Source organism: Symphalangus syndactylus, chromosome 11 (assembly GCF_028878055.3).
Source record: "Symphalangus syndactylus isolate Jambi chromosome 11, NHGRI_mSymSyn1-v2.1_pri, whole genome shotgun sequence".
NCBI classification, from domain to species: Eukaryota; Metazoa; Chordata; class Mammalia; order Primates; family Hylobatidae; genus Symphalangus; species Symphalangus syndactylus.
In genome coordinates, this window is record NC_072433.2 from 56,386,220 (window position 1) to 56,408,943 (window position 22,724).

A 22,724-nucleotide genomic window follows, 5' to 3' on the forward strand; every position below is an offset into this window, starting at 1 on the left:
GGAAGCACAGCAGAGGACCAACCGAGCCTGGAGTCGTTCTCTGGTAAGCCAGACACGAGGGCGCGACTTCCCCGCCTGTTCGGGGAATGATGAGGGCCCTGGTGTGGGTGGGGAGGGCAAAGGGGGCCACCAGAGCAAGGAGGAAGTGTCGAGGCCATACCCTGCTGGCGAAGACAGTGCCAGAGCCTGGAGAAGCTTCGCTGCAGAGCAGCGGGAGCAGAACCCCACCCCATCGAAGGCCAGAGCCACGGGAGGATCTCAGGAGGGGAGTGATGGGAGCAAGCTACCCTTGGTCCCTATCCAACTGGGCTGGGGACTTGTAGGGCTCTGGGAGACTGCAGATGAGGGAATGTGGCCCATGTGCCTGGGTCTGATTGGAAAGGAGAAGATAAGCCACAGAGGATACCAAGTTTAGTTTTCCAGGAACCGGCCTCTGTCGCTGGGGAAACGGCCACCACAGCTGCTGGCTGTGCACTGCGATCTTGGCACAGGCTGGCTTCCCTTTCAGGGAGGGGCACCCAGACCCATTGAGTGGTGTCTGAGAAGGCCCTGGAGGGCTCGGGGGAGGCTGCCGAGCTATAGCATCTCCAGCCCTTCAATAGAATATTTGGCAGGGTTTCTCCACCTTGACAGTGTTGACATTTGGGCTGGATCATTTACGGTGGGGGCCATCCTGTGCATGGTGGAATGGTGACCAGCATCCCTGGCCTCTTCCCACTAGATGCCTTTCCCCCAGTTGTGACCACCAAAGGTGTCAACTGGAAGGCAAAATTGCCCCCAGGTTGAGAACCTCTGATTTCATGTTGTAGGGGGAGGAGCACTGGATCCAGAGTCCTATAGAAGATGTCGGCAGTGCCAAACTCAGCCTCTAGGGCTGCATGACCCCAGGCAAGGTCCTTCCTCTCTTTGAGCCTCTTCACCCCTACCTGCCAATTGGGGTGAGAATACTCACCCCCGGGGATAATTAGGAGGATGCTGTGCCTGGAAGAGCAGGCTGCCACAAACAGCAGAGGTTAGGTGGGAATCATTCCCCCTGTACCTGGAGTGAGGCTGAAGAGCTGAAGGGCGTGTGCGGCGGGGTCCCCATGGCGACAATAGCATGATCATTCTTGCCTCCTTGCTTTCTCTCACCACCCCAATCCCACCCGTTGGGAATTCCTGTTGGTTCCACTTTCAAAACATGCCCAGAATCCACAGCTGTGGTCGCCGCCTGCTCTGGGCACTGGAAAATCAGGGCCTCCCCTACCAAAAACATCCCCTTCTAACTGCAGCCGGAACGATTATTTTGCGACAATCATCTGATCATGTCACTTCCACATCCAAAGCCTTCCTATGGTTGGTCAAACAAACCCTAGGTCCTGTGTGTGGCCAGTAAGGGCCTCCGTGGCTGATCCCCATTGCCTCTGAATTTGTCTCTTTCCTCTCCCCGGTTTTCTGACTCTGGCCTCCTGGCTGCATCCCCATCACGCCATTCCCTTCCCAGGGCCTTCCCACAGCCTGCTCCCTCCTCCTAGAACAATCTCTTTCTCCCTGTCCCTCCAGATATCTGCGTGGCTCATTCCCCTAGTTCACTCGAGCCTCTATTCAGACCTCCTCGGTGAGGTCTTTCCTGGCACCTCCTAAACAGCTCTCCACGCGCTAATTTCCCCTGGCCCCTCCCCTGCCTGCCTGTTCTGCATAGCACTCAAGCCCTCTGACGTCACACTGTGGGCTCACCTGCACATATTTTGGCTCTCTGTCCTCACTAGGTGTCACTTCATGAGAGCAGGGACTCTCTCTGTTCTGCTCACTGCAGAACCTTCCTCAGTCCCTTTAGGGCAGTGCCTGGCACACAGTAGGTGCTCACTAAAAAGTCAGCCCTGCTTCAGCCCCACTTAGGATTCACTCCAGGAAAGAGAATCACCCCTGCCCCCCTGAGTCAGATTGGCCTACAAATGGCAAGGCCCCTTCAGTCTCAAATCTCACATGTGGCCCACACAGCTCTGCCTTTCCCTTCTGCTGAATTAGCCTCTCACCTCACCCTCCCTTCTCGCATGATGTGCTCCAGCCGGAATGGGCTGTTTCCTCCGGGCTCCTGCATGGGCCGTGTCCTCCACCTGGTGCAGTCTTTTTGTTGCCATCTCTTGGAAAACTAGTTCCAGTCCTTCAGATTTTAACTTAGATGTCATCTCCTCCAGGAAGCTTTCCCTGATTGCCCAAGTCTGGGTCAATTGTCCCTCCTCTGAGCCCAAGCTTCCGAGTCTTGTTATGAACACACTGCATTGTTGTTGCTTATGCACTTGATGCCAATTCCATGCAGGTAGGGGCCAGTCTTGTATCCCCCAGGGCCTAGGACAGTGCTGGACTCAAGAAACATAATTTGAGTGAATCAGTGGATGAATGAATGCTCTGAATGACACCACCTCGAAGGACCTGGGGCATTCTCCTTAATCACTCTTGTGAGTGCCAATCTCCTTGGCTGCCTTTAGAAGCACTGTATTTTCTTCCTGAGTACTGCAGCTCTTTTTAGGCCCCTGAAAGGCACCTGGCTCTTTCAGTTTTATGGGCATTTGTGAAAGAACTCAGCCCAACAGAACTCTGATGGGCACACCTAGAACCACCTCCAGATGGATTCACCATGGCACATGCTGGGACCACCTTCTGCCTTAGAGAGAGCTCCCCACCCATTCTCTCATTTCTGCCTCCCCTAAACAGTGAGCTGGCCTGGAAAAGTCTGGCCTCTCCAGGTGGGGAGGATGGAGTCAGGTGACTATGTCCTCTTTGATGAGTGGGCAGTGAGGTCCCCCAAGAAGAGGGGGCGATGCTCAGAGTGGAGACCCCTTCCACACCCTCCAGTCATCTGAGACCATGACTTGGTTATTTTCTTGGAACCCACATGCTAATCTCGGTACCCATCAAACACTGTCCTTGTCTCTCTAGGGCTGGGATGGGGGACATGCTGGAGGACCCAGATGTGCACACACAGGCTTGCACAACACACAAATGAAAACAGCAGCAGTAGCAGGTGTTGAGTACTTACTCAGTGCCCGATGCTAATATCTTATTTATTCCACTAAACAACTCCAAGTCTGTGTTGTTGCTGGAGGCTTAGGGTCCTTGGGCCACAAGTGGGGCTGAAAATAATCCTGATCTCTGTTTGTCTGTGATAAGAGCTAGTAATAATAATAATGTCTTCCTTCTGTTGTCTCCCTGTATTCCTGTATTAGTCTGTTTTCACGCTGCTGATAAAGACATACCTGAGACTGGGCAATTTACAAAAGAAAGGTTTACTTGGACTTAACAGTTCCATATGGCTGGGGAGGCCTCATAATCATGGCCCAAGGCAAGGAGGAGCAAGTTACATCTTATGTAAATGGGGGCAGGCATAGAGCTTGTGCAGGCAAACTCCCATTTTTAAAGCCATCAGATGTCATGAGACTTATTCACTATCATGAGAACAGCACAGGAAAGACCCGCCCCTATGATTCAATTATCTCCCACTGGGTCCCTCCCACAACACATGGGAATTATGGGAGCTACAAGATGAGATTTGGGCGGGGACACAGCCAAACCATATCACCCCCCAACAATAGAAGGCAGGCATTATTACTAGCGCATATCACAGATGGGGAAACCAAGCCACAGGGAGTTTAAGTAACTTGTTCATGGTCACACAGATAAGAAGACGTGAACCTGGGATTCAAACCGGGACAGTTTGGCTGCAGAGCTTGAGCTGTTAAACATGACACTCTCATCTTTTTCACAAATGCCCACACAAGTCCCCTTGTGTACATATCAACATATCTCACATACATATATGTGCAAATCAGCATATGAAATCCCACTCTTGCTCATGCACTCATAGGCCCATACAACCCCATCACAAAGACATAGATTCCCCTGTAGCATGAAATTCATCATACATGGTCAATAGGCAGCGAGAATTCACCCCACTCACGCATGTTTACACACAGGTGTGCATGTCCCTTTCAATATGCCTGCGTGAAAAGCATGCAGAACCTCCACTCACAAGTTCACACATGTGGAAGTGTTCACACATGTGGAAGTTCACACACATTGTCACGTAGGCACAGGCATATATATGTGTGCACACTTGCATATAAACATTTCTTGAGCACCTACTATGTGCCAGGCACTGTGCTGGTTCTGGGAATATAAAAGTGAAGAAAACTGAGTTTCTACTCTCCCAGAGTGTGTAATCCAGGGGAGGGGGAGGCATGTGTGACCAAATCAGGTAGAAAGTGCAGTGGTTCATGCCTGTAATCCCAGCACTTTGAGAGGCCGAAGCAGGCGCATCACCTGAGGTCAGGAGTTCAAGACCAGCCTGGTCAACATGGTGAAACCATGTCTCTACTAAAAATACAAAAATTAGCTGGGCATGGTGGCACATGCTGTAATTTCAACTACTTGGGAGGCTGAGGCAGGAGAATCGTCTAAGCCCGGGAGGCAGAGGAGGTTGCAGTGAGCCGAGATTGCGCCACTGCACTCAAGCCTGGGCGACAGAGCAAGACTCCGTCTCAAAAAAAAAAAAAAAAAGAAAGCTCACAGTTAGGGAGTGCTTATTATGCACAAGTTGCAGAGCTGAATTTCCCTCATGCATTAGGGGTCCGTAAACAGCACAGCCCCCATGCTTACATGCACACATATGAATATAAACCTCCCTCCCTGCAGAAGCCACATGGCACAACCTGGGCCCTTGACAGGAGTGGATGGGGTGTAGGGGACAGGGATCAGTATTATGTTCAGCCCCCCTTGTGGCCCAAGGACCTCAAGCCTCCAGCAACTTCCCTGAGATGAGACCATGGCCTGTGGGACAAAATGCACATGCAATTTGCAGACATGTGTACACCTCTCCACGTGCTTGTATGTGCAAGTCCCTCAGCAGTGCCCCATTCTCCTCAGGGCCTCCCACCCTATCAAGAGCCCCTGTCCCTAAGTCACAACTTCCTCCCCTACCCTCATCTTGCACCTTAGGGACCTGTGGGGTGGAGACATTTGGATCTTCCAACAGGCTGCACACACGGGCGGAGGATGGGCTGCAATGACTCGGCTTCCAGGCAGCTGTGGTGAGTTTCTGCAAAGACTCCCTTCCTCAAAGAGGCTCTGCTTTACTGAAAGTTCAGCCTGCCGTGGTTTCCCCGCATTCACATGGGGGAAAGGTCAAACTCTCACAAAAATATTTACCAAGAACTGTCTGTCAGTCAATCAACAAACATTTATGGACAGCTGCTGCTCACACGCTGGGGAGAGAGTGGGGATGAATAAGCACAGGCCTTGTCCTACATAAAAGCTCAGGGGCCATGAGGGAGCTGTGATTGGCCCAGCAAGGGACTCAGTGGCCAGGAAGAGAGAACTGCTTGTCCAAAACCTGACATCAAAAGAATGCCCTGGTGAGACCAAAACAAACTTTTTTTTTTTTTTTTTTTAATTGAGACGGAGTCTTGCTCTGTCACCCAGGCTGGAGTGCAGCGGCGCTATCTTGGCTCACTGCAAGCTCCGCCTCCCAGGTTCATGCCATTCTCTTGCCTCAGCCTCCTGAGTAGCTGGGACTACAGGCGCCCGCCACCACGCCCGGCTAATTTTTTTGTATTTTTAGTAGAGACGGGGTTTCACCGTGTTAGCCAGGATGGTCTCCATCTCCCGACTTTGTGATCTGCCCGCCTCAGCCTCCCAAAGTGCTGGGATTACAGGCATGAGCCACTGCACCCAGCTCAAAACAACCATTTTTTATGGCCTCTAAAGTCACAACCAGTGGTGTGCTGGTAAACCAACAAAAACAACAGAAAACAAACCAAAATCCCAATATGTGTGTTTGCTGCAAAATCCTGAAACACAGTGTTTGCTGCTTTGCATGGTGTAGATATTCTCATTGTGGCCAATTTCAGGCTACCAAGGTGATGTCAGGGGCTGCAGAGGCAAAGATGACCACAGGAGCTGGTGTGAGCTGGACTCAACACACTGTTTCTTCCCACAGACACAAGGAGGACGGAGCCAGAGCTTTGGTGCCTGGAACAGAGTAAGGAGTCTCAGTTAGAAGTGCCAGGGACAAGAACCAAACCTCTTGTTCATCTTTTGATGCATATTCCGATCTGTTCTTTCATTCACTCAGCACTTACCCTGTGCCAGGTACTGTGCACCTGAAGGTGCTGAGACCATTGCTGCCTGTGCTGATGGGGAAGTACTGGTGTTAAGGAACCCAGAAGAGAGGCACTATCCAAGTGCCTGGGGAGCTAGAGGACTTCCTGGAGGAGGTAGTATCTAAGCTGAAATGGAAGGGAGTAAAGCAGCAAGTGAGGGGTAGAAAAGAGTTATTTGCAAGCAGAGGAAATAGGATGTGCAACAGCTTAGTGATCTCATGCACCACCGGGTTCCCCCAGCAAAAGCATCCCGTTGAGCAGATTTTGTAAATGAACCAGCACCATCCTAGGTGCTTTACAAGTATTCACTCATTTAATCCTCAGATGATCCTATGGAGTATTTAATATTCTTAGCTCCATTGTACAGATGGGACCACTGAGACAGACGGAAGTTATTAATAAGTCAATATCCCCAAGATCACTGGTCTGCCCTTCCTCTCCACGATGCTACCTTGAAGCATCTGAAGTAGGTGCAGCTTGGGGAGATTTTAGAGGGTACCCAGATATGGAAAACAACTGTAAATTTAGTTCTGGGTTTAATGAAATGTCAGAGTGTGGGAAGCGATGGGTTCGGTCCCTCCCCTGCTCCCTGCCAGCCCTTCACACACAAAGACAAGAGTATTGTCCATCCTGGACACATTGACCGAGGCTGTCGGTCAGCCAGTCAACAGAGATTTGTCAGAATCTTTATGTCTTGGTCTGGCCTAGGACTGGGATGTTTGCAGTGAACGTCTGCTCACATTTTTGTTTTGTTTTTCCTTTTTTTTTTTTTTTTTCTGAGACAGAGTCTTGCCCTGTTGCCCAGGCTGGAGTGCAATGGCACAATCTCGGCTAACTGCAACCTCCGCCTCCCGGGTTCAAGCAATTCTCCTGACTCAGCCTCCTTTGTAGCTGGGATTACAGGTGCCTGCCACCACGCCCAGCTAATTTTTTGTATCTTTAGTAGAGACAGGGTTTCACCATGTTAACCAGGCTGGTCTTGAACTCCTGACTTTGTGATCTGCCCACCTCGGCCTCCCAAAGTGCTGGGATTACAGGCGTGAGCCACCGCGTCCGGCCTTGTTTTGTTTTTCTACTGAACACTTAATCTGGGCTGGGCTCTAGGCTGAGGATTGGGGCATAGAAGAAGTAGTGAATCTGTGTCCCTGTCATCAAGGAGCATGATAGGAGACATACAGGAGACATGGTTTTCTGTATGTTTGAAATATTCCATGATTTAATATAAAAAAAATTTTTATATTAAATTTTAGACACAAGGTCTTGCTCTGTTGCCCAGGCTGGAGTGCAGTGGCACGATTATGGCTCACTGCAGCCTCAAACTCCTGGGCTTAAACAATCCTCCTGCCTCAGCCTCCTGAGTAGCTGGGACTACAGGCGCAAGTAGTCGATTGCAATAAATGACGATTACAATAAGTGATCAAAGAGGCCCAAGGACAAAGGAGAGAATAATTCTGCCCCCCATCGAGGGGAGGACTCACAGGGAAAGGCCTGCTGCCACTGGGCCTGAGAAGATGATGTTTTACAGCAGTTTCCAGGGAATCAGGGGAGGGCGATTCAGACTGACAGATATGGATAAGGATTTTGGTTTTTTTTTTTTAGAGAAAAGGCAATGGTGGAAATGTTCTGGAATTACATAGTGGAGATGTGTGTACTACAACATTCTCAATATGCTAAAACCCACTGAGTTATATATTTTTAAGTGGTTGAAATAGTGAATTTTATGTCATATAAATTTTATCTCAATAAAAAATAAGCTTATGACTGGGTGCAGTGGCTCGCACCTGTAATCCCAGCACTTTGGGAGGCCAAGGCGAGTGGGTCACCTGAGGTCAGGAGTTTGAGACCAGCCTGGACAACATGGCAAAACGCCATCTCTACTAAAAAATACAAAAATTAGCTGAGCGTGGTGGTAGGTGCCAGTAATCCCAGCTACTCGGAAAGCTGAGGCAGGAGAATTCCTTGAACCTGGGAGGCAGAGGTTGCAGTGAGCCGAGATCATGCCATTGCACTCCAGCCCGGGCGACAAGAGTGAAACTCCATCTCAAATAAATACATAAATAAATAAGCTTATGTTTCAACCACAGGGAGCTTTCTGGTTGTAATTGTAAGTGACAAAAATGGCTGTTTAAAAACAAAGTTTAGGCCGGGCATGGTGGCTCACGTCTGTAATCCCTGAGGCAGGAGAATCACTTGAGACTAGGAGTTTGAAATCAGCCTGGGCAACATTCAGCCTGGGCAACATAGTGAGGCACCGTTTCTACAAAAAATACAAATATTAGCCAGGCTTGGTCACTTGCACCTGTAGTCTCAGCTACTCAGGAGGCTGAGGCAGGAGGATCGCTTAAGCCCAGGAGTTTGAGGCTGCAGTGGGCCATAATCATGCCACTGCACTCCAGCCTGGGCAACAGGGCAAGACCTTGTGTCTAAAGTAATAATAATACTTTTTAAAAATAAAAAATAAATAAGAAGTTTATGAGTATAGTTTCAGGCATGGATGGATCAAGGTTCTCAAATAATTTCTTCAGGTTGCAAGGTTCTACTTTGGGATCTGCTTTCTTTTGTACTGGCTTTAGTCTCATTCTCAAGCAAGCTGAGGAAGCCTCGATGGTGGCCAAAGAAAAGCAGGGCCCTCAGAAGCCAAGACCTATCACCTACCAGCTTTCAAAGCCCAAAGGAAAGAAGGCATGTTTTCCTAATGGTTCCAATGATGCTATCAGGAAAAGCTCTCAATTGTCAGTTTCAATCATATGCCTGTCCCTGAACCAATCTTCAGATTGGGAAAGGAATGCTCTGATTGGCCAAGCCTGAGTCATGTACCCTGTTGGAAAGCTAGGAGTTAGATCAGTTCTCTGGAAGTTAGATCAGTTCTCTGGAACTGAGAGTGGGAAGACGCTGTCCCAGCAAGGACCACCAGGTGGTGATGTCAGAAGAAGGGAGAGTAGATACAGGGCAGGCAGGACAGCAAGGTTCCTCTGGAGAGTGGTAGGGAGGGGCGTGCCTGCCAGAGGGAAAGGCATGAGAAAAGGCTTGGAGGTTGAAATTGCATGGTGTGGGCTGGGAACTGTGGCTGGGTGGTGGTGTGTAGTCAGATGATGGTGTCTAGAGGGGTCAGGTCATTTGTCTGAAGACATGAGAAGTGAGGGAACCAGGGCCAGGTGCAAAGAGGTTTGGACAGGGCCTGTACGCCAGTGTTGCCCAAACTCTTATCCCTATGCACACAAATGATTTCTGCCGTATTTACATTTTTTCTCCATCATTACATTTTCTTCATATTGGCTTCCTCGTTTTGTTTAAATCACTTTATTGTCAAATGAAACATTGTCACCATCACACATGAACGATCAGGATCCTTTACTGTAAACAGAAGGGAACTGTAAAAACAAGCCCACCGAAACCAAAACCGAGTGACTAACTTCCAGCTAGATGCTGCAGCCTGTGGGAGGCTGATCTGGAGAAGAGAAAGAGAACTGAAAAAGGAATTTTTTCTCAGCTCACTATGCCCGCATGCCACCTAAAATCATCTTAGGGACCCCAGGGAGCAGGGAAGGACACAGTCACAAAGATGGTCCTGGTCCTGGCACGGGGGAGTGTTTGATAAAGACACTACTGACATAAACCCAGGGGTTATAATAGGGAGGCTGACATGGCCGAACAGAGGAGCTGGAGAGCAGGGTCCCAGGGACAGACTCACAGCACCGGAAGTTCTGCAGGGAGGAAGGAGGTAGGCAATTGAGGGGCACCCGCTCTCTTGCTTTAGCAATCAGAACCAGGAACCAGAAGGAGGAGGCTTGGCGAGGATGAGAAAGAGCTCGTTTGGATATACTGAATCTGAGATGTGGGGATGTCTCTGTGGAGATCCATTCATCTGTTCAAGAAGTATTTATTTACTTATTTTTATGTATTTATTTAGAGACAGGGTCTCTGTCGCCCAGGTTGGAGTGCAGTGGTGTGATCATGGCTCACTCCAACCTCGACCTCTCCCCAGTAGCTGAGACTACAGTTATGCACCGCCATGCCTGGCTACTTTTGGATTTTTTGTAGAGATGGGGTTTTGCCATGTTGCCCAGGCTGGTCTCAAACTCCTGGGCTCAAGCAGTCCACCTGCCTTGGCCTCCCAAAGTGCTGAGATGACAGGCGTGAGCCATGGTGCCCAGCCAAGAAGTATTTATTGAGCACCTACTATGTGCCAGACACTGTTCTAGGCCCTGGGATAAAGCAATGAGCCAACCAAACTGAAATCTCTGCCCACCATGAGTCTACTTTCTATGGGGGAGATATGGGAGACCTGGTGAGAAATAAGAAATAAAAGACTTAATAGTATATACAATATATAATAACATGTCACATGAGATAGGAATGGCTACTAGCTAGGACATGCAAAATGTTTGGGTGGGAGATGTGGAAACTGTGACATACCCAATTGCAGCTAAATGTATGACTCTGGAGTTCAGGCAAGAGATCTCGGCTTGGGAGGTATATTTAGAAGACACCATTCATTCATTCATTCATTCACTTAGTAAATGTTTATTGAGCATACTCTATGTGCCAAGCACTGTGCTGGGCTGTGGACCACACAGTTCCTGCTCCATGCAACTCCAGTCCAGATTTAGTGAAGGTTGTAAATAACTCTGTGGAAAGAGGAGAGGAGATGGGGAGGGCCCAAGATGGGCCCTGCGGACCCCTAAAGTGTAAGAGAGGGCAGAGGAGAAGACCTTGGAAAAAGAGACTGGAGCCAGGTATGGTGGCTCACGCCTGTAATCCCAGCACTTTGGGAGGCCGAGGCGGGCGAATCACAAGATCGGGAGCTCAAGACCAGCATGGCCAACATGGTGAAACCCCGTCTCTACTAAAAATACAAAAAAATTACCTAGGTGTGGTGGCGGGTGCCTGTAATCCCAGCTACTTGGGAGGCTAGGGCAGGAGAATCGCTTGAACCTGGGAGACGGAGGTTGTAGTGAGCTGAGATCGTGCCACTGCATTCCAGCCTGGGTGACAGAGCAAGACTCTGCCTCAGAAGAAAAGAAAAAGAGACTGGACAGGAACAAATAGCCAGTGTCAGAGAACCAAGAGGGGCCAAGTTTCAGGAGTGAGGGAGATGCTAGTGCCACAGAGTGGTAGGGATTGAAACTGAGACTTGGCTTGGGTGGTAGAGCTGGCTTCAGTGAAAGTAGTTTTGTAGCAGAGTCAGGCAGACTCTGCACAGAGAGGGTTGAGGAGTGGGTGCAGAGGAAGGAAGTGGAGCCCAAAGAGGAGACAGCTTTTGAACACAAGCACTGTGGCTAGGGGAGAGAAGGCGAGAGAGAGAAATAGCAGCTGGGGTGGAGGGAAGCTTGGGCTGTCTGAAGATGGAAAGACTTGAGTAGACATGCGTGGCAATGAAGAAAGGCCAGGAGAGGGAGGCAGGTGAAGACACAGGGGAGTGATGATGTTTTAGGTTCCAGAGGGAGAAGAGAGCTCAGCCTGGGAGAGAGGGAATGACCCCGCATCAGGAATGGCTACATCATTGGAGGGGCACTTTGCAAAATAAAAATGTAGGTCTTCTTATTCAAAAAGGGCTGATAATTTGTCCAGGCGCGGTGGCTCACGCTTGTAATCCCAGCACCTTGGGAGGCCAAGGCGGGCGGATCACTTGAGTCCAGGAGTTTGAGACCAGCCTGGCCAACATGGTGAAACTCCGTCTCTACTAAAAATGAAAAATTAGCCGGGCGTGGTGGCTCATGCCTGCAGTCCCAGCTACTTGGGAGGCTGAGGCAGGAGAATTGCTTGAACCCGGGAGGCAGAATTTGCAGTGAGCCGAGATTGAGCCACTGCACTCCAGCCTGGGGGACAAGAGCGAGACTCCGTCTCAAAAGCAAAACAAAACAAAACAAAAGGGCTGAGAAATCAAGATGGTCACTCTTGGTTCCTGGATTAGGAGTGGGCCGAGTTGTGGCTTCTGGCTGCCCAGCAGTTACCTCTGGGGTAGGAATGGCTGTCACCATGCTCCACCTCAAGGTCCCGTGAGGTGAGCTACTGACCTTGATCATCCTTTGCACCTATGCCCAGGCCTCATTCAAGGGCAGAAGGCAGCAGTGGTCGTGGATGGTGGTGGAAGGGGGAGGATGAGTAGGGCCTGGTGTGCCGGGGACAGAGCAGCAGGTGGCCAGGAGCCTGTCCCAGGGAAGCAGGCAGGTGACAGGTGTCCCAGGGAAGCAGGCAGGAGGTGGGACCATATGTGAGCTGAGGCTCCAAGCCCTCAGCGGGTGCTCCTTGGTCCCACTAAACACCCCTACAAAACACAACTTCAGAGAGACAATTTTTAAGAATTTCTTTTTTTTTTTTTTTTTTTTTTAAACAAAGTTTTGCTCTGTTGCTCAGGCTGGAGTGCAGTGGCACAATCTTGGCTCACTGCAACCTCCACCTCCCGGGTTCAAGTGATTCTCCTGCCTCAGCCTCCCTGAGTAGCTGGGATTACAGGCATGCACCACCATGCCTGGCTAATTTTTGTATTTTTAGTAGAGATGGGGTTTCACCATATTGGCCAGGCTGGTCTCAAACTCTTGACTTCGAGTGATCCGCCCACCTTGGCCTCCCAAAGTGCTGGGATTACAAGTGTGGGCCACTGTGCCTGGCCAAGAATTTCAAAATGGGGACTTCAGAGCATGACATTGAAGAGTAGGGGTCCTCCGAGCATGGGGGTATGGGCTGCTGTCTGGTGCACGGCTGTGGAGCCGGCCTGCCCTACGTCCACTCTAACAAGAGAGGGTAGATGCCTATACGGAATGGATAGGAATTTGGCAGGATCCTCTGGAAGTGAAGAATGAGTGCCAATAAAGAGGGAGAGGATGGGGATTGGGGAAGGAGCTTGAGGAAGAGTCCAGAGCCTAAAGTTGGATGTGTGAATGCACCTGCGCGTTCATTTCCCATTGCTTCTCTGACAAATTTCCACAAGTTTAGTGGCCTAAAACTGAAATTTATGATCTTGCAATTCCAGAGGTCAGAAGTCTGAAACTGGTCTCACTGAGCTCAAAATCAGGGTGTTAACGAGGCTGTGTTCATTCCAGAAACTCTAGGGAAGTCTGTTCCTTGACTTTTCCAGTTTCAAGTGGCCACCTGCATTCCTTAGCCCATGACCCTTTCCTCCATCTTCAAAGCCAGCAGCATAATATCTTGAAATCTCTCTCTGACTTGGTTTTTCCTGCATCTCTCACTTATGAAGATCCTTGGGATTATACTGGGCCTGTCTGGATAATTGAGGATAATCTCCCTCTACATCTAAGAGTCAGTTGATTAGCAACCTTGCTTCCATCTGCAAACTTAATCCCCCCTTGCCATGTAATGTAACATGTTCACATGTTCCAGGGATTGGGACATGGACATATTTAGGGGTTCATTATTGTACCTACTACAATTTTTAAGGTTGCTTTATGACTGAAAAAGAAAACTCACTGTGGTTTAAAGAAAAGCACACTTAGAGTTTATTTAAGAATTTAAGGTTGGTTTGATCACTTGGTGATATAATCAAAGATCCAGGCAGGCCTTTTTCTTCTTCTACTCTGCTATATTCAGGATGCCTCCTTTCATCTCCAGGCTTGTCTCCTCATGATTGCAAAGTGGCTGCCAAAGCACCATCCAAAGCAGAAAGGAAGGTGGCAAAGGAGCCTTCTCCTCCATGCTGCTTTTTGATTAGGAAGGAGAACTGCTGGCTTGCTCTGTGGTTCCATGGCGGAGAGGAAAGTCAGGCAGCCCAGCTATGTTGACCAACTCAAGCTAAATTTGCTGCTAGAAATCAGGAAATCATGGATGGTGGTGGAAAGGGGAGGATGAGTACGGCCTGGTGTGCCCAGGGCCGAGCAGCAGGTGGCCAAGAGCCTGTCCCAGGAAATGCCAGTTCCTGGGTGGGATCACGCTAAGGTGGGTCATCAGTATATAGGAGTGGTGGTTCAGGGCAGCCAGAATCAGAGATCATTCTATGGGTGGGGTCAAAGATCCATCTGTGGTGAGGGTCAGAGGTCAGCATGTGGCTGGGGCCAGCCTGCAACCAGGATCATGAGTAAGTCAGTAACATGGGTCAGGACTCAGTTCCTGGCTTGAGTCAGAGCTATTCTGTGGCTGAGGACAGGAGGTGGACTGTGGCCAGGATCAGAAGTCAGTCTGTGGCTGGATCAGGAGTCATTCTGTGGTTGGAATCAGATATCATAATGGAGTTGAGATCAATCAGTTTAGTCTTCTCTCTCTGTCTTTCTCTCTGCATCTCTGCTTCTCTCTGTCTCATTCTCCTTCGCTATAAAGACCTGTTGGAAGCTCAGCAACTTGGGGCCATGGGGAAGAGAGAAGTTGAGTCTGGGCAAGGTCCTATAAGTCCCGGTATGGAAGAACATAAGGGAAAAAGAGAGAAAGTCTCTAGAAAAATGTCAGGAATATAAATATATATATATGTATGATGAGAAATGAATGATATAAAACTGCAAATATGCAAACACTGGCTGTGCATGTAAACAACATACAGAAGTGGCACAAACAGATACAAACACAAGTGGGTTGAATGATGGGATTGGAACAATTTTTTGTCCTGGATTACTGTTGCTCCATTCTGCCCTTTTTGTAATAAAGTCAAATTAAATTTAGAATGTCATTATTTCCTCTAATTATATTTTATACCCTCACCTCCCACAAAATCCACAGACATATTCAGTGTAATATTAAGGATAATGTCAGCAGACTGGGCACGGTGGCTGACATCTGTAATCCTAGCACTTTGGGAGGCCGAGGTGGATGGATCGCTTGAACCCCAGGAGTCTGGGACTAGTGTAGGCAACATAGTGAGTCCCTGTCTCTACAAAAAATTTGAAAAAAATTAGCCAGGCTTGGTGGTGTGTGCGCCTGCGGTCACAGCTACTTGAGAGGCTGAGGTGGGAGAATCACATGAGCCCAGGTGTTCAAGGCTGCAGTGAGCCAGGATTGGGCCACTGCACTCCAGCCTGGGTGACGGAGAAAGACCCTGTCTCAGAAAAAAAAAAAAAAAAGAAGAAGAAGAATGTTAGCAAATACTTTTAAGGCATTAACTATTTGCAGGCATAGTTCTTTTTTTTTTTTTTTGAGATAGAGTCTCACTTGTTGCCCAGGCTGGAGTGCAGTGGCACGATCTCCACTCGCTGCAACCTCCGCCTCCCTGGTTCAAGCGATTCTCCTGCCTCATCCTCCCGAGTAACTGGGATTACAGGCACCCGTCACCATGCCTGGCTAATTTTTGTATTTGTAGTAGAGACAGGGTTTCACCATGTTGGCCAGGCTGGTCTCAAACGCCTACTTCAGGGGATCCGCCCGCCTTGGCCTCCCATAGTGCTGGGATTACAGGCGTGAACCACTGTGCCCAGCCGCAGGCATAGTTCTGAGGGCCTCACAGGTACTAACATATTTAATTCTCACAATAGCTACATGAGGCAGATACTATAATGATTCCCATTTTACAGATAACAAATCAAGCACAGAGAGGTTACATGCTGGCCTGGCGCCACACAGCATATCTAATGGACATTAGGCGCTTTTGTCTGGTGCTAGGGGAATTTCTGGAAAATGCAGAGATGGAAGAGAGGTGGGGGCCGGGCGCGGTGGCTCACGCTTGTAATCCCAGCACTTTGGGAGGCCGAGGCGGGCGGATCACGAGGTCAGGAGATCGAGACCATCCTGGCTAACACGGTGAAACCCCGTCTGTACTAAAAATACAAAAAATTAGCCGGGCGTGGTGGCGGGCGCCTGTAGTCCCAGCTACTCGGAGAGGCTGAGGCAGGAGAATGGCGTGAACCCGGGAGGCGGAGCTTGCAGTGAGCCGAGATCGCGCCACTGCACTCCAGCCTGGGTGACAGAGCGAGACTCTGTCTCAAAAAAAAAAAAAGAGGTGGGATCGGGTCGGGGTGGGTGGGGATCTCCCAGGCCAAGTTTTCTGGGCATGGCATGGACCTGGAGCTGCTGGGATGGAGCAGGCGCTGATGCTGATGTGGTCACCAGAGGGCAGCAGGGACCAGGGAGCTGACCTCCTCTTTGCACCCCTTCCACCACGGTGCCCCTGACTTGTCAATAAACGTCGTGGAAACAGGTGGGATTTGTGGAAGAACTGACACGGTCCTGCCACCACCACAGGCAAGTTAAGCTTGAGAGCAGCCGAGTGTCACCTGGCCTCCACCCACCACGTCATCGGCTGCTCACCCCACCACTGTGGCACACGGAGTACTGCTCTTGTGTGTCTTTTACCAAGGAGGAAATTTAGTCCCAGAGTGGGCAAACACTTTTCCCACAGTCACACAGCTTGGAATTGGAAAGCCTGGACCTAACCAGGCAGGGTGAGCACAGAGCCCTTGTTCCTCTGAGTCTGTTCTGAGCTGGAACCAGGGAAGACGATGAGCCCATGGTATATACAGGGCGGTTAGTTAGGACTCGGTTTCGAAGCCCGGCCATGCCATTTGGTAACGGCACGTCGTGGGCAAGTCCCACGCAGCCTCACCAGCTGTCGGGAGGATCCAGTGACGTCAGGCCTCCCTCGTGGTGGGAGCTCAAACACTTGCTGGGTTTTTTTTTTGGTGTTTTGCTTTTTGTTTTTTAATTAATAACTTTCGTGGGAAAAACAAAGTCAGAAAGGTTGTTCAACCGGATGTTCACGGAGATACTACGCCTTCAAAAACAAGCGCTCATTTTGTGATCGCCCACACAGTGCCAGATGCTGGGGCGGGGATGGGATTTCCGGTGGTTTTTCTTCACTTTCCTCTTTATACCTTCAGGCTTTCTCTGAATAGGAAAAGGTCTGCACGTGCTGATAGAGTAATCAGAAAAATGCGATAAGCCATTTTTTGTAAAAAAAAAAAAAAATTCAGATGCACTCACTGCCTTCCTCCCCGCTCCTTCCCCCTCCCCTCATCCCCCACAAATTCTGTGTAAAGGTAGGGCTGAGGGAGTACCCCAAAATCAACATCTCTGGAAGCCCCCCCGCAGGTGCCCAGGTCACTCAGCCCACTCTGGCGCTGCTACCCGGGGGCGTCCCCTCCTGCCCTCTGGTCCAGCCCGGGAGGCTGCAGGGAAACTCCCGCAGCCGGCATCTCGCTGGGCCCACGACCCTGAACCTTGCCTACTTCCTGCAGGGTGGGGGCCGGCCTGAGTTGGGCCCACCTGATCCACCAGGTCTTCCCATCCCTCCGTAGCTTCCCAGAGCCCAGCCAGTTAGTAATAGTTGCTGAGGCCAACAACTTGGATTTCTTTTGCCTAAGCTCCTGGGGAGGGAACCATGAGTCCAGCCTCTATTCTTTGTTGGGCTCCCAGTCCAATTGCATCTCTAGCACTCAAATGTGTTTTTATTTGCTGCCTAATTTTTAAATTAGATTTTTCTGAGACAATGCTCAGGCAAAGTGGATTTGAGCCGACATCTGCGTAGGTGTCAGGATGACATGAGCTGATCTATCACGATGGCTGGGAGCTCTTAGGTCAGACCTGGGTTCAAATCCTGACTCCAGGATTTCCTAGCTGTGTGGCTCTAAGCTAATCCTCAACCTCTCTGGACCTGTTTCCTTATCTGTAAAATTGGGCTAATCATTGAGCCTGCCAACTAGAGCTGTTTGGAGACGTAAATGACATGGTGGCTGGACGGCACTTAGCATATTGCTTGGCCCTAAATAGATACCTATTTTTATTTAAAATTATATCTTATTATAAAGAGCTTTTGGAGGCAAGAAGTCCAGAAGGCTAGTTCAGGCTTTGCCATTCTCTGGGTGACTTCGGGCAAGGCCCTTTTCGTCTCTAAAACTGTTTCTCCATCTGTAAACTGTGTAATTTGGGCAGCTAAAGGGATAGATTTGGGCTTAGAACAACGTTTTTTTTTTTTTTTTTTTCTGAGACAGGGTCTCACTCTGTCATCCAAGCTGGAATGCAATGGCACAATCTCAGCCCACTGCAACCTCCGTGTCCTGGGTGGAAGCAATTCTACCAACTCAGCCTCCCGAGTAGCTGAGATTACAGGCACTTGCCACCACACCTGGCTAATTTTTGTATTTTTTGGTAGAGATGGGGTTTCACCATATTGGCCAGGCTTGTCGCCCAGGCTGGAGTGCAGTGGCGCAATCTCGGCTCACTGCAAGCTCCGCCTCCCGGGTTCACGCCATTCTCCTGCCTCAGCCTCTCCGAGTAGCTGGGACTACAGGCGCCCGCCACCACGCCTAATTTTTTGTATTTTTAGTAGAGACGGGGTTTCACTATGGTCTCGATCTCCTGACCTCGTGATCCACCCGCCTCGGCCTCCCAAAGTGCTGGGATTACAAGCGTGAGCCACCGCGCCCAGCCAGGCCAGGCTTGTCTTGAACTCCTCACCTCAAGTGATACAGCCACCTCAGCCTCCCAAATTGCTGAGATTACAGCCGTGAGCCATCACGCCTGGCACAAGGAGGTGTTTCTAACAAACATCAGCCTGCATGTGAGGTAAAGGGCTCCCCATCATTTCCAGTGTATTATGTAGGCTCTTAGAGCAGGAAGGAATCTAAAATGGCCAAGCCCCTCAAGTGTGAAATCAGGGCAGCTACTCAGAGACGCAAAATGATACAGACATAGGAGCTTCAGGTTCCCAGCCTTCCCATCTAAGGCCCACACCGTCCCTCTGCCTGCCTGGGATGTGAAGCGCAGATCACTACAGAGAGCCTGGATGATGGAGACACTGTCTGGATTCCACTATAGATCTTTTGCTAACTAGCTGTGTGACCTTGGCAGTGTATCAGCCACTGTTGGTGTCCTGTCCATGTCTCCTTGGTGTGCCAGAGTCTCTCAACACCTCCAACTCTCAGTTCAAGAATTTTTTTTTTTCCTGGAGTAGCTGGAAGTGCTGGAGAATTAATGCTCCTGGAAGCAGCTCTCAGCCAATGACAGATGGGAGCTGGTGGACAAATACCCCAGCTCCCTCTCCCTTGCAGGCATAACTGGGCATGTGCTGTCCAAGGTCTTCCAGAGATCCCCAGCAGGTAAGCGTCAGTTGCTCATGCTGGTAATCTGTTGGATAACTCACCCTTTTGTCAGAGGTTTATTTAAACTGGAGCAACTCCGTCTTGAAGAGGGGCTGGGTAAAATGAGGCTGAGACCTACTGGGCTGCACTCCTGGGAGGTTAAGGCATTCTTAGTCATAGAATGAGATAGGAGGTCGTCACAGATACAGGTCATAAAGACCTTGCTGATAAAACAGGTTGCAGTAAAGAAGACGTCTCTAATCCACCAAAACCAAGATGGCAACAAGAGCGACCTCTGATTGTCCTCACTGCTACACTCCCAACAGCGCCATGACAGTTTACAAATGCCATGGCAACATCAGGAAGTTACCCTATATGGTCTAAAAAGGGGAGGCATGAATAATCCACCCCTTGTTTGGAATATAATTAAGAAATAACCATAAAAATAGGTAGCCAGCAACCCTCGGGGCTGCTCTGTCTATGGAGTAGCCATTCTTTGATTCCTTTACTTTCCTCATAAACTTGCTTTCACTGACTCTGCGGACTCGCTCTGAATTCTTTCTTGTGTGAGATCCAAGAACCCTCTTTTGGGGTCTGCATCTGGACCCCTTTCAGGTAACACTTTCTTGGTTCGTGTCCTTCCCTGCCTCAGTTTCCCACTACCTTAGCAGGGTTTCCTGGGATTACTTCCTTAATCAACTATTTGAATCCTTGTCTGGGGAACCCAAACCCAGATGGCAAGTTTCTTAACCTCTTGCATCCTGGTTCCTCTGGATGGGTGAATTCCAGGAGTTAACAGAGACACAACACTCACAGCAGTGTATGGCGGTATGTTTGGTTAATACATAAAAAATAAAGAGACAAATAAACTTTATTTATACAAAACTCCACCCCTTCTGTTCCACTCTCCTCAGCAAACACAGATAACAGGTGATGAAACTAAAACACACAGACGAGCATTACTCAACCCAAGGTTCCCGCCTTCCCTAGCACCTGAGGTCTGGGCCAACGTGCAGGGTAACTGGTGCCTTATGCCTGCTGTCTGGATTGCCCGGCCCACAGGGTGGCTGAGCATATTTATTCTGGGGGTTCCATGCATACAAGGAGCCCCCAGCCAGACAGCTGGGCATGGGTGTTTGGTGGCAAATTGTCCCTGCTTTAGTCATAGCAATTTTTCATGTCCCCTGCTGCTCCCCTTAACTGAACACCCCTTGACAGCCGGGATTCTGCCTCCAGCATCAACCTAAGGAAGCTCTGTTAAATGAATGAGCACCTCTCGGCAATGATCACCCTCCCTGAAGTTCAATTTCTCATCGATTTCCCAAGGCCGCCCAAGTCATTCCCTTGATGGCTGTGTTCGTTTCTAGGCTCGGCTTCTAGCTCAGTGAGACAGAGGCCGGTGGGCCTCTACGTGGGCCATGGTGATCTGGTGGGCAAAACATGCCTTGGGCAGGTACAACAGGGACAGTCTGCTGCAGAAGCTGTGGAGGGAGCAGCCAACAACTCGTTCACAAGTCGAGGTGCCCAAGGGCCTCAGTTTTCCTGCAGGGGCCTGCAGTGGGGCACGGCGACCCAGTGCCCTCTACTGTCATGGGACGTGGCAAGCCCAGCCCAATGCTGGGCGGGGTCCAGTCTCTGCAGCCCAGTGTTAGGCCAACGTCAGTGGGACCAATCACCTTCATACCACGGTTCTTCAAGTCTTTTGGAAATCTGCCAGCCTGGTTGCCTTCTAGGAGGTGGCATTTCCCAGGCATGGATAAGCCCTAGTCCTCATCTGCAGACTCAGCAACAAGAGGACATGCACCTAAGAGACCCTCATGTATGTGGGTCCCATGGAGACAAAGTTCATGATTTTGGGGGTCTGGCTTGAGCTCTGAGCATTGCCAGGGGCAGGATGGAAGGACGATGAGGATTTACTCTTCTCTGAGATGCCCGAGGGTGCCAGGGAGGCCGGACACAGGCTGGCCTCCAGTGGAACCCCACCTGGAGGGGGGTCTGGGGCCCTCAAGGGGGTTGTAGGGGGCGAGGACCTGTCTCCACAGCAGCAGCCACAGCAGGGACTGGCCACGACAGGGGTCTGGCCACCATCCTCCTGGCCATGACACTGCTTCAGGTGGCCGCACAGGTGGCAGGTGAGGGCTGAGTAGACAATGCCACTGCCCAGGCTGTCCCCAAGGGGGTCTGTGGCCTGCTCCTGGGGAAGTGGGGGCTTCGGCATGTCTTCTACCTTTTCCCCTGGCTCCAGACCCAGGTGCTCTGGGGAGCTGCTTGGGAGATGTGAGCTCTGCGGGCTACGAGGTGGCTCCCTGTCCAGTCCAAAGGTGAACAAGGGGACAGGGACTGGGGCAGGGTCCCCAGGGCAGCCAGGAATGAGGTCTTGGAAAGGCTTATACCCCTCTTCCCCACTGCTAGCCCCAAACCCACATTTCTCCGGGGACACCGCACTGCTGGCAAGCAGGCTTGAGAAGGCCTTGTACCCAACCTCTCCCGGGGGACCCAAGCCCACCAGCGCACTGGCCTGGGTGCCACCCTGCTCCACCGCATGCACAAACTCCCGATAGCCACTGGTGGGGGCCGAGGCGGGGGCTGCAGCCACCCCGTGCTGGAGGACATTTCGGCGGAGGATCTGTTCCCAGGTTTCTGGCTCAGATGGGGGCACAGTGGTTGGCTCAGAGAGCTGGGGGACACAGGGCATCTCGGGTTCCACTTCCCCCAGGTGTCTGGCCAGCAGTGGGTCTGGACCCAGCTCTCTGGGACACAGTGACTGGCTCAGGGTGTTGCTGAAGCTGCGGTAAGCAGGGTTGCCTGCAATGACGAGGGGCGTCTCTGTGCAAGTCAGGTTGTCTGGACTCTGGGTAGGGCTGGCAGGGGGACTTGGCTCCAGGCGGAGAGGCTGCTCCTTGCCCCAGGGAGGCACCTCCTTGGGCCCTGCACTTGGGAACTCATCCCAGGGCATGTGAGCACTCGCACTTCCCGGAGGTGGAAGAAGGCACGACTCCCCCATGTCCTGCTGGCAAAAGCCCCCATTCTCCCCTCCGAGCAGGTCCAGGAACAGGCTCTCTGTTAGCCGGGCCACAATGCCCTCCCTTCCCTCCTGGAAGTCCTCCCTGCTGCTGTCAGGCGATGCACAGAAGCTCCCTTTTTCTTCCTCTACCTCCTCCTCCTCCTCACACTCCACCGGAGCCTCAAACAACTCCACGCATCGCACCACGCTGATGCTCTCTGGCCAGAGGACTGTCTTGCTGATCTCCACCGGGCACCATGCTGATTTTCCAGAGCCCTGGAAAGGCATCTCTTTGGCAGCCTTGTGGGGATCCTCATCCCTTTTCATGTTGTGCTCCAGAAAACAGGGCAAGAGCTTGGTAAGACAATTCTTCCAGTGTCTGCAAAAGCAAAGTTTGGTCAGGGTTCAGTTTTGACACCTGAAAAACTCCTATTCATTCTTCAAAGCCCAGCCTGAAATCACCATGTCCTGATGGCTGTCTACTGCAGACACGCCTTCTAACATTATCATCAGTAATTGATCAGTCTATGTTGCTAGAATGGGAAATCCCTGAGGGTAGGGTCTGTGTCTTTGGGATTTCGGGAACCCAGCACATGTCCTGGGCACCAAATACAAGCTCAGATCTGTTGA

General features: G+C 50.6%; 1 protein-coding gene across 7 annotated transcripts in view; it reads right to left on the bottom strand.

The window, feature by feature from the left end:
• Nucleotides 1–19,943: 19,943 nt before the first annotated feature.
• IL4R (interleukin 4 receptor) overlaps nucleotides 19,944–22,724 on the bottom strand; it is a 52,241-nt gene continuing 49,460 nt past the window's right edge. For all 7 annotated transcript variants that reach the window (XM_063612796.1, XM_063612794.1, XM_055232672.2 and 4 more), the window contains one exon: nucleotides 19,944–22,473. In XM_063612796.1, the coding sequence (XP_063468866.1) occupies nucleotides 20,895–22,473 (1,579 nt within the window). In that variant the 3' untranslated portion in view covers nucleotides 19,944–20,894. The remainder of the gene's footprint in view (nucleotides 22,474–22,724) is intronic.